General features: G+C 36.8%; 1 protein-coding gene across 15 annotated transcripts in view; it reads left to right on the forward strand.

Annotated features, from left to right (window-relative positions):
* Positions 1-14,085, forward strand: part of UBE2W (ubiquitin conjugating enzyme E2 W) — a 91,494-nt gene that overhangs the window by 58,955 nt on the left and 18,454 nt on the right. For 9 of the 15 annotated variants that reach the window (XM_086336469.1, XM_086336464.1, XM_086336474.1 and 6 more), the window contains one exon: positions 1,749-5,297. The exons of the other annotated variants lie outside the window; for them this stretch is intronic. In XM_086336469.1, the coding sequence (XP_086192595.1) occupies positions 1,749-1,762 (14 nt within the window). In that variant the 3' untranslated portion in view covers positions 1,763-5,297. Of the gene's footprint in view, positions 1-1,748; positions 5,298-14,085 lie in introns of those variants that run through there. 15 annotated transcript variants of the gene reach the window in all.

Here is a 14,085-nt window from a genome sequence, read left to right on the forward strand (position 1 = left end):
TGGGGGGGAAAGCCAAAACTAGGAAACTATTCCCTCTGTTAACAAATGAATTTTTTCCTTCTTAGTGATTCTGTTATTTAGGGAAAAGGTCGACAGGGGTTTGGGTCATTACCTGTCTCCATATTGAACTTTTACTTATAGATTCCTTATTAGCCATATAACCATCATGAATATATAATGTTTCAGTCTATGGGTCCAGCTAAAGTTCCTCCCCAGTAGTTTGACATCCTAGGTAGATTTTAGTGGCATCTCTTAGCTTAGCGATTTAAATGTGATTAGTTTTAGTACTTTGAAGAAGGAAATGGCAACCCAATTCCAGTGTTCTTGCCTGGAAAATCCCATGGATGGGGGAGCCTGGTGGGCTGCTGTCTATGGGGTCGCACAGAGTCAGGCATGACTGAAGTGACTCAGCAGCAGCAGTTTTAGTACTAATTTCAAGAAGCCTAGTGTTATAAAATACTCTACTGGAGAAGTGAGGTTTTAAGAAACCTCCTCATATTCTGAAGCTTGTTCTGATCCATGACAAACATATCTTCTTTATTTCAAGATCCGCAGTCATTCAAGGAACAGATATGTGTATATATATTGGCTATTCTCTGCGGCATGCTGGATTTTAGTTCACTGACCAGGGATCAAACCTGCCTCCCTTGAATTGGGAACACAGAATCTTAAACACTGGACCACCAAGGAAGTCCCATAAGACATACACTTTAATGTGGCAGAGGCTGTAAACTATTTACTTGATCTCTTCTTAAAGATGTTATTTACTTATTTAAAGGATTCTAATGACTTAGATACAGCTTATTTTTAAAATTTAGTCTATTTCACCATTTATATTACCCTTAAGGTGTATAGGATTGTGAAATGTTTCACTAATTTGCCCAGCATAGAAGTCAGATTTACTGCTTTTTAGTTCTCATTGCGTCTTTATGAGCAATATATCAATCCTAATAGGGGGTGGTTTGTGTAAAACATTTTGGCCAGTTTTTCAGAATTTTCTCCTTGAGAGCTTTCACAACTTTGAGTTAGTTGCCACTGGTCTTAAATCTTTCTAAAGGTACTTCATAAATAATAACTAATCGTCACGATCCTTCAAATATGTTTTGTGAGGTAAGTGTTGTGAAATAAGTGATGAACCCACCAGAATTTATGTTACATAAATGTGTTGAAGCTATCAGAAGGTGTCACTAAATCTTTGGGATTTTTTAAAATGACCTCCTTTGCATATATATATATATACTTCCTGAAAATTTATTTTCTGAAGAGAAGTTAATAACATTTACTGTTGATTGAGTTAGAGATTATTCCTCATTTGTAAAGTTACTTCCTTCAGACACGACTTGTATTAGTCTTTGTTAAGCAGTGTGACAGTGTTGGTTGTGAGTTTACTTGCCATCTCATTATAGTTTTAAATTGTTACCTGTAAAAAAATTCTCTGATGACTGGTAATCATTAATAGGTGCTAACACATATCAATTTATTATTTTAAATAGAACTTAACGTACTGATAATATCATTTTAAAATTTTTGCAAACTACCACTTCTCTGAAAACCTAGAGTTTGATTTGTTTGTAAATATATACTTGAACACAAAATGGACTCCTTTGCAGGGGATCCAGGGAGATGAGTCAGAAACGTAAACCATGTTCTTCTTGCTACTTGAAATTTTCGCTGTATTAGACTGACTTGTAACTTTTACTTATGCATGCTTGACTGTTTTAATTATCTTTTTTCTCCTTTTCTTAAAGATGATACTTGTTGATGCCACTGTTCTCATCCTCCTAGCAGAAGATAGTCCTACTGAGAAAATGAGCACTTTGATCATTCAGTCTTTGAACTTTAACCTTTGACTGGAAGTGACCTATAGGCAATGAAGACTGCTTCCTTTGACTGCATTTTTACTCGTGTGCATTCGGGGCGCATGTTGATCGCTGGTTGAGTCCAGGCAACTGACATGCTTTGATTAGTCATACAGTATTAATGCAGGTGTCAGGAAATGTCAAATATAATTCCATTTTTTATTTTTATTTTTTTAAGCTTTTGAAAAGTTCCAGGTCCTCATGTATTGTGCAATAACAATGACTTCCTTGGCGGTTTTGTGACGTTCATTGCCGGCAATGGACGTTGTAACAGGAAAAAATTTCACCCTTCTGCCACTCAATGATTAATGCGTGATAGGGCCTATGACATGAACTTAACGGTTAGAGTGGGATTATAAATAAAGTGAGGGATCCAACATTACTCTGAAAGTCACCCCAACTGCTCATATTTGGATTCTATGCACTGTGAACCTAAGGTTAACAGCATGACTTAACATGCGTCTTTAAAGGACTGTAATGAAAGATCATTGCGTATTTATTGAATTGTTTATATCTGTTGTCAAATTGTTTTGACATGGACGGTTTTCAAGTAACATTGGCAGAGAGGTACAATGTGTTATCCCTATGGTGAAAATAAATTCGTTTGTTGTACATAGTTCCTCAATCTCTGAAGTAAAGGTATGAGTAATATAGGGTATAAGTGGTTTAATCAAGGCTTTATTTTGGAAGTAAGAAAAATGGCAGTGATTATTAAACTGCTGTAGTCCATAATTTGGGCTTATTGTTTGTATATTATCAATTTTTTCCAAATAGATGACACTCTGTTACTTCCTGCTAGCCATCAGCATGAGCCCTACTGCCTAAACACTATTTCATTTATTTATGTTTGGAAAATCCATAAACATTTTTGTTTGCAATTTTGTTTCTTTTGTTATGTTTGAAGTCAAGTTTGAATGTTATGATACTTTTAATTGAAAAACTTTTGTCAAGTTTTTTCTTGTAAATTTTCTTTACTTGTAAGTATCATCTTGTCCTACTATCCTGTACCCTAAAATAAGAAATACATTTTTGACAGAGGCTTAATGTTTTAACAAAAGAGTGTGGACATTTTTATTTTAAATTTTAGGCAAAAGTACACTATAGAACGGTATGTTTGCTTATTTGTCTCACACAACCATACAGGTTTTTTTTTCTAGAGGGATTTGTTTGTTTTGTTCTGTTTTGTTGTTATTTAAGACTTCACTTACAGGTAGACAACATTTTTCTATAGAAAAAAAATTGTTTGAAAGGTCCAACTCTCAGTACCATGTAAGTTAATGATACTGCAACTAGGTTCTCTTTTTAAAAAGCAATTAATGTATTTTATAAATTACCTTTTCGCATATGCAAAATCTGTTTCTACTACAATGTTATTTTTACTAATGCCTGTTGTTGCACTCTATGACATATCCTACAGTGAATATATGAATCAATTTGGGCTTAAAAATGAAAGCCAGTTGGCTGAAAGGTTTGAAATATGTACCCCAGCAAAACCATCCAATCAGTAATTGGCAGATAATATTTTAAAAATTGTTTTTAATCTCTGTATAGATGAAATTTTGTAGCTTTGTACATGTTGTTAATTAAGGGCATATAATTTTACACTCTAAAAGTATAATTGTTGAACTCAGGGGTGGGTAGACTTCAAAAATACGTCTGCTGTAGAAATTAACTTGAAAAAAATTTTAAACTATGGCCAGCCACCAAATTGTGGACACTGTTTATACTGCTAGTTATTAATAGCAACTACCACTGTTCAAAATTAAAAACATTTTTGTTCTGTCTTGCCTAGATGTACGTGAGTTCTCTCAGCAGTCTCTTATCAGTCCTATTAGTTGGCCAGTTTAGCTAAGACAAAAAAAATGTTTTTTGGAATGCTTTGAACTGCTCTTAGTTTTTAACTGCTTTTTAATATGAAAATTGCAGCTGTAAATGATGTATTTTTCATATTTTACATAACTGCTCTAAACTACTGACTGATTCACTTGGTCATTTTCCTGGGTGGGGTGGGGGAAATCTCTCTCCATACTGCTGGTCCTCTTACTAAAATCCTTTTATAAGGAAATGACCTGTGGCATTTATTCACCAAAGGAATTAATATACCAGGTCAAAGGATAACATTGCTATCATATAGATTAATAGGTCATATATAGTCTCAATTGAATTTTTTAATATGAATAATAATATTTTAACATACCTCTCTCTCTACATAGAGATACCATAAAATAAATTAAGATGACGCAAAGGAAAGTAGAGGAGAACCAAATAACTCTGGTACATTTTATGGTTTAAGGGAAAGAAGACAGGACGAAATATTCTAAAACATAGATGCACCAACCATTCAGAATTTGCAGTCTGATAACACCTGCGTTACTTCCTTGAACTTTAGGAATCACTGAAAACTCATGTGCACTTAGATTTAGTTAATTTTAAATATGTTACATTATTAAAAGACGTAAAGATGTTTACCTAAGTCACTGCTCAAGAAGGGGCAATTACCGACTTTGTAATAATAAAAAGAATATTTCTCTGTAATACGTTGTTGAATAACAACCAGAATACCAAGCAAGTGTGTACATAGGAACATGCTACTTCCCTCTTGCCCTCATTCCCTCTGTGAGGCACTGTCTGCTGTAGAGCTCTACAGAATTAGACCTTCAGATTTAGACAGCATGGACTCTCTTCCTTTTTATTTATTTATTTATTTATTTTAAGGCCATTTTTCTGGTTTGCCAAATTCTGTTAAGGCAGTGATACATTCAGTTCCTTATTTTGCATGCTTAGATCACAAACTTGGTGCCCTTTCAAAAAAAAAAAAGTCAAGTAGGTAATTAATGCCATAGATTTTAAAGAGAGAAATGGTTTTCAGTTTTTTAAGATAAATTTTTAAAAACAAATTTTATGGCAGTTCTCTTAAGGAATTTAAATTCCTCCTTTTTAGCCAGCAGGGAAATAAGACTTTTTTTTTTTAATCCCTGGAAGAAAATGCTAAAAATAGCTTTTATATACAGTTCATCTGGAGAAAGATCTTGATCTTTATTGTTTTGACTAGGTATATAAATATTTGGTACAAAGTAATGAGAATAGTTAGCTACTTTTTTCCCTTTTGAAATTTTAACTATATGCAAAAACATATATCATTAGATTCCTGTGGTGGATAATAATTTCTTCAGATTCTAAAACAGGTATCTAGTGACTGCTTAATTGTTCCCAGGTTGCATCAAAGATAAATTGAAATGAGTAATGGTATGAAAATGGTATGTAACCACATATTACTTGTTTCTGGTAATCAAGTCTTATTTTTTAAAAAGCCTATTGTTTTTGAGAATTGAGACATTTAAAACTTGTTAAAGCTTCTTCCTAAAAATAGAAGAGAAGAGGAGGTACTGTGTGTTTAAAAAAAAATTTTTTTTTTTAATAAAGAATTCGGTGTCACTAGTTCTCAGCCTTTATGGTTACTGCTGCTTATATTTCTCCATCTCACTTTTATTTAGTTTTTTGTACATATTTTAGCTGAATGCATAAGGTTTGTAACTTGTGTATGCACGTTTATTTTCAGAAAGAGCTGAGGCTTGACTGAATGTCCCTTTGAGGATTCTTTGCTACCAAAAGCCAGCTGTTGCACTATTCTTTTATGCTGATACCTTTGCATAATTAAGGTCTGTGAAGAAGGTGACTTTAATCCGCACCTCCTGGCTCTAGTCCTCTTTGCAGTCTTTGTTTTTATTCCTCCTTTATTTTTCTACCTTCTCATCTCACAGGTATCAGTGGATCAGTCTTCAGTGCCCCTCTGACCACTCAGTTTTTCTCCCCTCTTCCCTCCCTTCTTTCCTCCCTTCCCCTTTACTCTCCCTCTCCCATTCTTGAGAATAGGAAATCCAGAGGGTTATTAAAATTATATCCAAAAAAAGTTTTAATAAAAAGACTCCATCCTACAAAAATTTCTGATAAATAATTTTAGTCCATCAGTAGATGGCTAAACTTGTTGAATAATTGCTTGATAAATACGCTGTCAGTTAGCTCTAATTTAGTTCTTAAATACTGATATTGAGGGAATTTTGTTTACTTTCTGGATGTGACTCTCTCAAAGCCTTTTTTTTTTTAAGATTTTTTTTTGATATGAACCATTTTTAAAGTCTTTTTTGAATTGGTCACAATACTGCTTCTGTTTTATGTTTTTTTATTTTTTTGGCCCTGAGGCACGTGAGATCTTAGTTCCCCAACCAGGGATCGAACTCACACCACCTACATTGGAAGGTAAAGTCTTAAGCACTGAAACACCAGGGAAGTCCCTCGAAGACAAATTATTGCCCTAATGAATTAAATTACTTATTTTGATGAACATGCTTTTCCTTTTAAGTTTTTAACATTTAATGATTAAATGTTAATCATTTTTGAGAGTTGGATGGAACTATTTTTTAAAAATAATTTGTGGGAGATTTTTATCTTCTCAGCAGAATTTAAAGACAGACTTATATACACCCTTATCACTAAGGTCCATGGAATCTAAATTTGTACTTCAAACTTAGATCTCTGTCCTTCAAGTTGAAGTTCTAGTTCTGACTGTGCTCCTGATAATTTAGATTTTTTTTTTTAATTTCATTCTCTAATGGTAGTATTGCAACTTTTATTTGGGGTTGAATCTCAAAAATTATTACATGAATATCTTTTTTATAAAAAATTTTTTGTTAGTAAAACAGTGTGATATCTGAAGCTATTTTGACTATGTGGCAGGAATGTCTGAATAGACGTCAGTACATCCTCACGTACCAGAACTCGAGTTTTGCAAGTTCAATGCAGTTGATTGGAGAAAGGAGAAGCAGTTCTTGTTCTGTTTCTTGGTATACACATCATCAGGGGTTTTGAGAAAACTGCTCCTACAATAATTCTCAGAGCTGTTTTCTCAAAGGCAAAAGTGTGGCTTCAAAACTCACAGGGCTTTGGCTTGTCAGGTGCGACTTGTCAGATTTCATGGCACATCAAATAATTGAAGAATCCTGCCTCTCTAATTAAAAACCTGAAACAGGGCAAACAAAGAATTTGGTAGATTGTTTCAGATACCTAGAAATGCAAGTCTCTTCATGGTTAACCACAGATTGTTTACATAATGCAAATTGTTTGTCAAGCTCAAGGTAACACAGTTATTTGAATAGATTATTAGGTCAGTTATCTAGTAGCCAAGAGTTAGATGCATGTTCAAGTTATAATGAATTTTTTATTTTTAGTTGGTACCATTTTTCTCTTAATATTCAGAAATACAAATTGTGCATTTTATTAATAGGAATGAAAGCTCATGCTGGAAGATTTGCATAGGGTGGATGTATATATTTTATAAAATCAAGTTGTAAAATATGTAAAGCTACTGCTTTTTAAATAGAATATAAATGTTGACAGATAAATCTATATATTATATATTTTTAAATACATGTATGAAACTTTTGTTAGTTGAATATAAACTACATTGTGTGCTTTATGGAACTCAGTAACTTTTAATAATAAAGCAGTTGTCATTGATTTCTTTTTTTGTAGACTTCAATGCTAAATTGGATAGATATTAAAACTTTTTGTAGTTTATAATAATGTGAAAAATTACATAGTAATTCCCCTTTGCAGAAGACTGTGATCTTTAAAAGATTATGGAGATAGTAATGTGTCCATTTCCAAAATGAATACAACAGAATGAAGATAGTCACTAAAGCACTTTGTTTATTTAAAGATCATCTTTGCTTATTAGTGTAGCCTAGTATATTTGAGTGATTCTTCATACTTCAATTAATTAAGTCCTGGTTAAAGACTGGGCATTTTCAGAAAAGATGGAAATTGAGACCAGACTTCGAGTTAATCATGAGTCTGGTGCTCCTGAACTTCAGGCTGGATATGCTGTAAAGAACTTGCAGATACTTTACCAAGTATACAGACAGATCAACTAACTTATATAACTGAGGGGCTCCTGAAGCTCTGAAAAGAAAGAAATAAGCAGAAGGGAATATCTCCACATCTCAGATATTCCTGGCAGGAAGAAATTCAGTGTGCCCTGCTGCTAGTCTTAAGTTTTCTTTGCACAGGAGATCTGCTTGCCCAGGAACACTGTACTCCTCCACTGGGGCAGCCAGGCTACCATAAAGCTCTTTTATCTCTGCAAGCTGTTTCTACAGCCCCAAACAACTAGATGAGTAGCTGATTAGATAAATGCAAGGTTTGTCTTTGTACTTTGATGGCCCTCTCTCCCTCTTTTATAATCCTTAAAATAATTTCTACCTCTCACAGAAGGGATGACTTTTCTCCACTAGTTTAAGCTATGTGGATAAGTGGTCTTACTGAAATCCTCCCTATATTCCGTAGTACTTTTCACACTGAGGTAACACATGGCAAAATTAAACATTGACTGAATAAAAGTGTCAAATAAGGAAAGCTGAAATAAGGCAGAAAATACCTTTCATACATGTACTTGACCTTCAAGTGCTTAATGTAGGTAAATACATGTAATCATACATGATGCTAATATGGATGATTGTCCTACAGAAGAGGTATTCAGCTTAACATTAAAAATCTCTTTATCTCTACTTTCAACCTCCCAAATGTCTGTTTCTCTTTTCTGTTATAGTTAATTGCATTCCTATCCAACCTAATTATACAAATGAAGAATCTAGCACTATTTACCAGTCTTCTCTGACATTTTTCATCAAGTCCTGCTGAGCCTGTCTTTTTAAACCATCTCTGGTATTTTCTCCTTTTCTCCAGTCCCTTTGTTGACTTTTCATTGCCTGGCCCTGTGTTCTCAGGCTGCTCTTCAGCCCCCTACACACCTTGTTCCATAGATAACAGCACAAAAAGACTACTGTGTTCTTTAATGTTCTTCCCTGTTGCTGGAATGTTCATTATCTCCTTTTCTACTTTCAAGGTCCACTACAAATTTAGTTATAAGGTTATCATCTTTGTCCTTCCCTTTTAGAAGGCTGTCCTACCAGCCTTCTGTCCTGAACGCTTTCCACTGGGACGATGTCTCACTTGTGTTTGTGTACCCAGCACTGTGGCACACGGTACCTATCACAAAAGCTTTTAATAAATGTTAGTTGAATTAACCTGATTGTACTTGTATTTTTATCCCAGCTTTTTCAAGGAAACATAGGCACTAGCAATTTTTGAACAAATCTAAAGCAAACCATCATCTGTGTGAAATGTTAGAACACTCTACCTTTACTGTCCCAGACAGTTTGAAAAAATTTGCTTTAATCATGAGTCATTCTTAATTGGCTTTGTTTTTTTATAAAATGCCTTATCTTTGAGGTAAATTGCTTGAATATGTTCACAAATTAAGAATATGATTATTTTAAACAATATATCTGCGGAACTCTGAGATCATAAAAATAAGCCTAACAGTCGTTAAGGTTAAGAATGGGCATTAAGCAAATACTTAGTGATGACCTATCCTATATCAAGAAAGGTGGCAGGTAAGAAAAGTATATATCTTCCAAGGGCCTATAATAAGGAAGATAGATAATACAAAAGTGCTGAATGTGAAGGGGTACAGATAAATGGCATGCATGCATGTGTGTGCTCAGTCTTCTATGATTCTCTGCAACCCCATGGACTGTAGCCCGCCAGGCTCCTCTGTCCATGGGATTTCCCAGGCAAGAATACTGGAGTGAGTTGCCATCTCCTTCTCCAGGGGATCTTTCTGACCCAGGGGTCAAACCTGCATCGGCACACTGATTCTTTACCACTGAGCCATCTGGGCCCACAGATAAATGGTAGTTTCTGACAATCAGAGGAACAAGTTATGTCATGGCTTGAAAAATACAAACTTTATGGATGAATTCTAGGCAAGTACAAAGGTTTCAAGTACAGAAGCTCTAGGACAGGACTTGTCTGAAAGTCAACCCAAAGGATGGTGTGGCTGGTTTAGAGACGGGAGCAGAAGCCAAAAGCCAAATGATGTAGGACTTCATGAATCAGGGTAAGACTAAAATTGATTTTTCATGGCTTCCATGGGCCTAGCAGGCAAAGTTGCCATTGTTCTCAGGGCATTTGCCGGTTAGGAGGAAATTAGGAAACTGAGCCCCTGTTTGGGCAACATCATAGGGATGTTTGCCTAGCAAAGTCCAGAACATCCCCAAATGGGTCTAAGCTACTCTGCCAACATCCCACCCATCAAAACTAACATAAAGCCAGAGCCTAGTAGAACTCCACTCCCAGAGGAAGGATCACTTGGGAAAACAGCCCTGATTCAAACTTGCACCCTGGAGTGGTTTGGGGAATGTCAGACTGGATGTATATTAAGATGAAGTCCCTGACTGGCTGTGTCCTCCCGAGGAGATCAAAAGCAATTGGAAGTTTCTCTCTGAAGAAAGCCTCAAGTTATTCCTGTATAACTTGAGTGATTCATTTCAATTCAGTGATCTGTACACAAAGATTACCTGGAAACAAGATACCAGGGTAAAAAAGCAGAAAAAATAGACCTAGAAAGCATTTAAAGTGGGGGGGTGGGGAGTGACACTATCTGATATGGTTTACTGCTCTGCACGCCACCCCATGTTGCTAGCTTCTCAAGAACAAGAACCTGTCTTGTTTAACTTTATACACATTCAAATACCGAGTCTGTGCTGGGTCCCCAGGAGGTTATGATCTGGCAGGGAGGGGAGGACAGGGATGTCATAGGGTAATAATAGGATGCAGAGTGAGCATCAAAGCAGGCCCAATCATAAAATAGATAACTAATAACCTACTCAACCAGTCCCTCCTAAAGGAAATCAATCCTGAATATTCATTGGAAGGACTGTTGCTGAATCTCCAATACTGTGGCCACTTGATGCAAAGAACCGACTCACTGGAAAAGACCCTAATGCCAGGAAAGATTGAAGGCAGGAGGAGAAGGGGGTGACAGAGGATGAGATGGTTGGGTGGCATCACCGACTCAATGGACATGAGTTTGAGCAAGCTCCAGGAGTTGGTGATGGACAGGGAAGCCTGGCATGCTGCAGTACATGGGATCGCAAAGAGTCGGACACGACTTAGCAACTGAACGACAAGAACTACTGTGTAACACAGGGACGCTACTCGAATGACGTACACAGGAAAGACTCTGAAAGAGTAGATACATGTGTATAATTGATTCACTTTGCTGTGAAACGTCAGAAACTAATATGACACTGTAAGTCCAACTATACTCCCAAAAAATAATTTTTTTTTTAAGGAATAATCAAAGCTAAGGGAGTCTGGAAAGAATTCCGGGGGAGCTGAAGAGTATTTGCATCTGAGATAAAGCATACAGCAAATAGAAAAACCAAGGGTGAGGGAACTGTGCAGCGTGAAATTTGAATGAGGGAAAATACAAGATAAAACTAAAGCTAGAACGTGAAAGACCAGGTTATAGAGTTTTGATTTTATCTTATGGGCAGTAGTGACTGACAGAATCAGATATGCACTTCAGAAAAGTTACCTTGGCCATGGGTTGGAAGAGTTACGACAGGAGGCTTAATTGTAATGCAGACAGCAGATGACCCTGATGTGAATTGATTATAAAGCATTGGCATAAATATATACATCAGTGGAACACAACAGAGAGTCCAAAGGTAATTTTCAAAAGAAATGCCATGGTACTTCTAGGGGGGAAGGTTAATCTATTCAACATGTGGTACTAGTGCATTTGAAGAATCCTACCTCACACCATATACAAACATTAATCCCAAATGAATCATACACCTAAATTAAGAGTAAAAACTGAAATTTCTTTAAGAAACTGAGAAAATCTGAGATCTTGAATTTGGCAAAGACTTCTTAACTATGACACAAATCATCAAAAGCAATTGATTAAAAAAAGATGCTCAATGTTGCTTATTATCAGAGAGATGAAAATCAAAACTCAAGATTGATCACCCCACTGTAGTCAGAATGGCCATCAGAAAGTCTACAAGTAAAGGCTGGAGAGGGTGTGGAGAAAATGGAACCCTCCTACACTGTTGATAGGAATGTGAATTGGTGCAGCCACTTTGGAGAACTGTGTGGGGGATCGTTAGAAATTTAGAACTGCCATACGATCCAGGGCATGTATCCAGAGAAAACTCTAATTCGATGGGATAATATGCATCCCAGTGTTCATAGCAGCACTGTTTGCAGTGGCCAAGACATGGAAGCAACCTAGGTGTTCATGGACTGATAGAGATGATGTGATGTATATATATATACACACATAGGGATACATGCTGCTGTTGCTAAGTCGCTTCAGTCATGTCCGACTGCGACCCCGTAGATGGCAGCCCACCAGGCTCGCCCGTCCCTGGGGTTCTCCAGGCAAGAACACTGGAGTGGGTTGCCATTTCCTTCTCCAGTGCATGGACAGCAGCCTACCAGGGACTTTCCAGGCAAGAGTACTGGAGTGGGTTGCCATCACCTTCTCCGATATATATACATACATACATATATGTGTGTATACACACACACAATAGGGTGTTAACCATAAAAAAGAATGTAATAATGCCATTAGCAGCAACATGGATGGACCTAGGGATTATCATAGTAAGCCAGTCAGTTCAGTCGCTCAGTCGTGTCCGACTCTTTGCGACCCCATGAATCGCAGCATGCCAGGCCTCCCTGTCCATCACCAACTCCCGGAGTTCACTGAGACTCACGTCCATCAAGTCAGTGATGCCATCCAGCCATCTCATCCTCTGTCGTCCCCTTCTCCTCCTGCCCCCAATCCCTCCCAGCATCAGAGTCTTTTCCCATGAGTCAACTCTTCGCATGAGGTGGCCAAAGTACTGGAGTTTCAGCTTTAGCATCATTCCTTCCAAAGAAATCCCAGGGCTGATCTCCTTCAGAATGGACTGGTTGGATCTCCTTGCAGTCCAAGGGATTCTCAAGAGTCTTCTCCAACACCACAGTTTAAAAGCATCAATTCTTCAGCGCTCAGCATTCTTCGCAGTCCAACTCTCACATCCATCCATGACCACAGGAAAAACCATAGCCTTGACTAGACGGACCTTTGTTGGCAAAGTAATGTCTCTGCTTTTCAATATAAGTCAGAGACAACTATCATATGATGGCACTTGTATTTAAAATATGATACAAATGGACTTATTTTCAAAATAGAAACAGACTCACTCAGACACAGAGAAGGCAATGGCAATCCACTCCAGTACTCTTGCCTGGAGAATCCCAGGGACGGGGGAGCCTGAGGGGGGTGCCGTCTGTGGGGTCGCACGGTCAGACACAACTGAAGCGACTTAGCAGCAGCGGCACAGACAGATCTAGAAAACAAACATGATTACCAAAGGGGAAAGGAGTTGGGGGTGGGATGATGCATGGATAAAGAAGATGTGGTGTATGTATATATAGACATATATATGTACACATGTATTACACATAATGAGATACCACTCTGCCATAAAAAGATGGAAATTTGCCATTTACAACATGGATTGACTTGAAGGGTTTATGCGTAGTGAAATGGGTCAAAGGAAGACAGGTCCTGTGTGTTGTCGTATGTAGAATCCGAAGAATGACATAAAGTAGTGAATATAACAGAAAGGAGTGGACTCGCAGATACAGAGAACAAACTCCATTACCAGTGGGGAGACGGAAGTGGAAGGGGGACAAGATGTGGATAGGGGATTAAGAGATGCAAACTACTATGTATAAAATAAGCTACGAATTGTATAGCACAGGGAATATAGCCAGTATTTTTAATAACTATAAATGGAGTATGAGTTTTAAAAACTGAATTATTGTTTTGTATACCTGAAACTTACATGCTGTTGGTAAATCAGCTAAACTTCAATTAAAAAAAAATAAACCAGGGATTTCTGGGGCAGTTCAGTGATGAGGACTGTGTGCTTCCACTTCAGGAAGCATGGGTTCAAGCCCTGGTTGGGGAACAAAGATCCTGCATAACATGAGGACAAAAAAGAAATCAGATACCTGTTTGATACCTATATTCTCCAGATACCTGGAGAATATAGAGTGGTGAGAAGAGGTGTGAATAAACTTATGGAGGTGATGGATATGTTCTTTTTCTTATCTTGATTTCACAGATGTGCATATACGTGTGTGTGTATATATATGTATATACGCCTATATATAAACTCATTACATTGTGCATTTTAAATATTTGTAGTTTATTGAACACCTTACCTCAATTAAACAGAATTAGTAAGCTTTCAGTAATAAAAAACTAAGAATGAAAATGGTCTGAAATAGGTATGAGAACATGAACAAATTTAACTGTCAT

Source organism: Bos grunniens, chromosome 14 (assembly GCF_055505025.1).
Source record: "Bos grunniens cultivar Pamir isolate PY7600 chromosome 14, Bosgru_T2T1.0, whole genome shotgun sequence".
Taxonomy (NCBI): domain Eukaryota; kingdom Metazoa; phylum Chordata; class Mammalia; order Artiodactyla; family Bovidae; genus Bos; species Bos grunniens.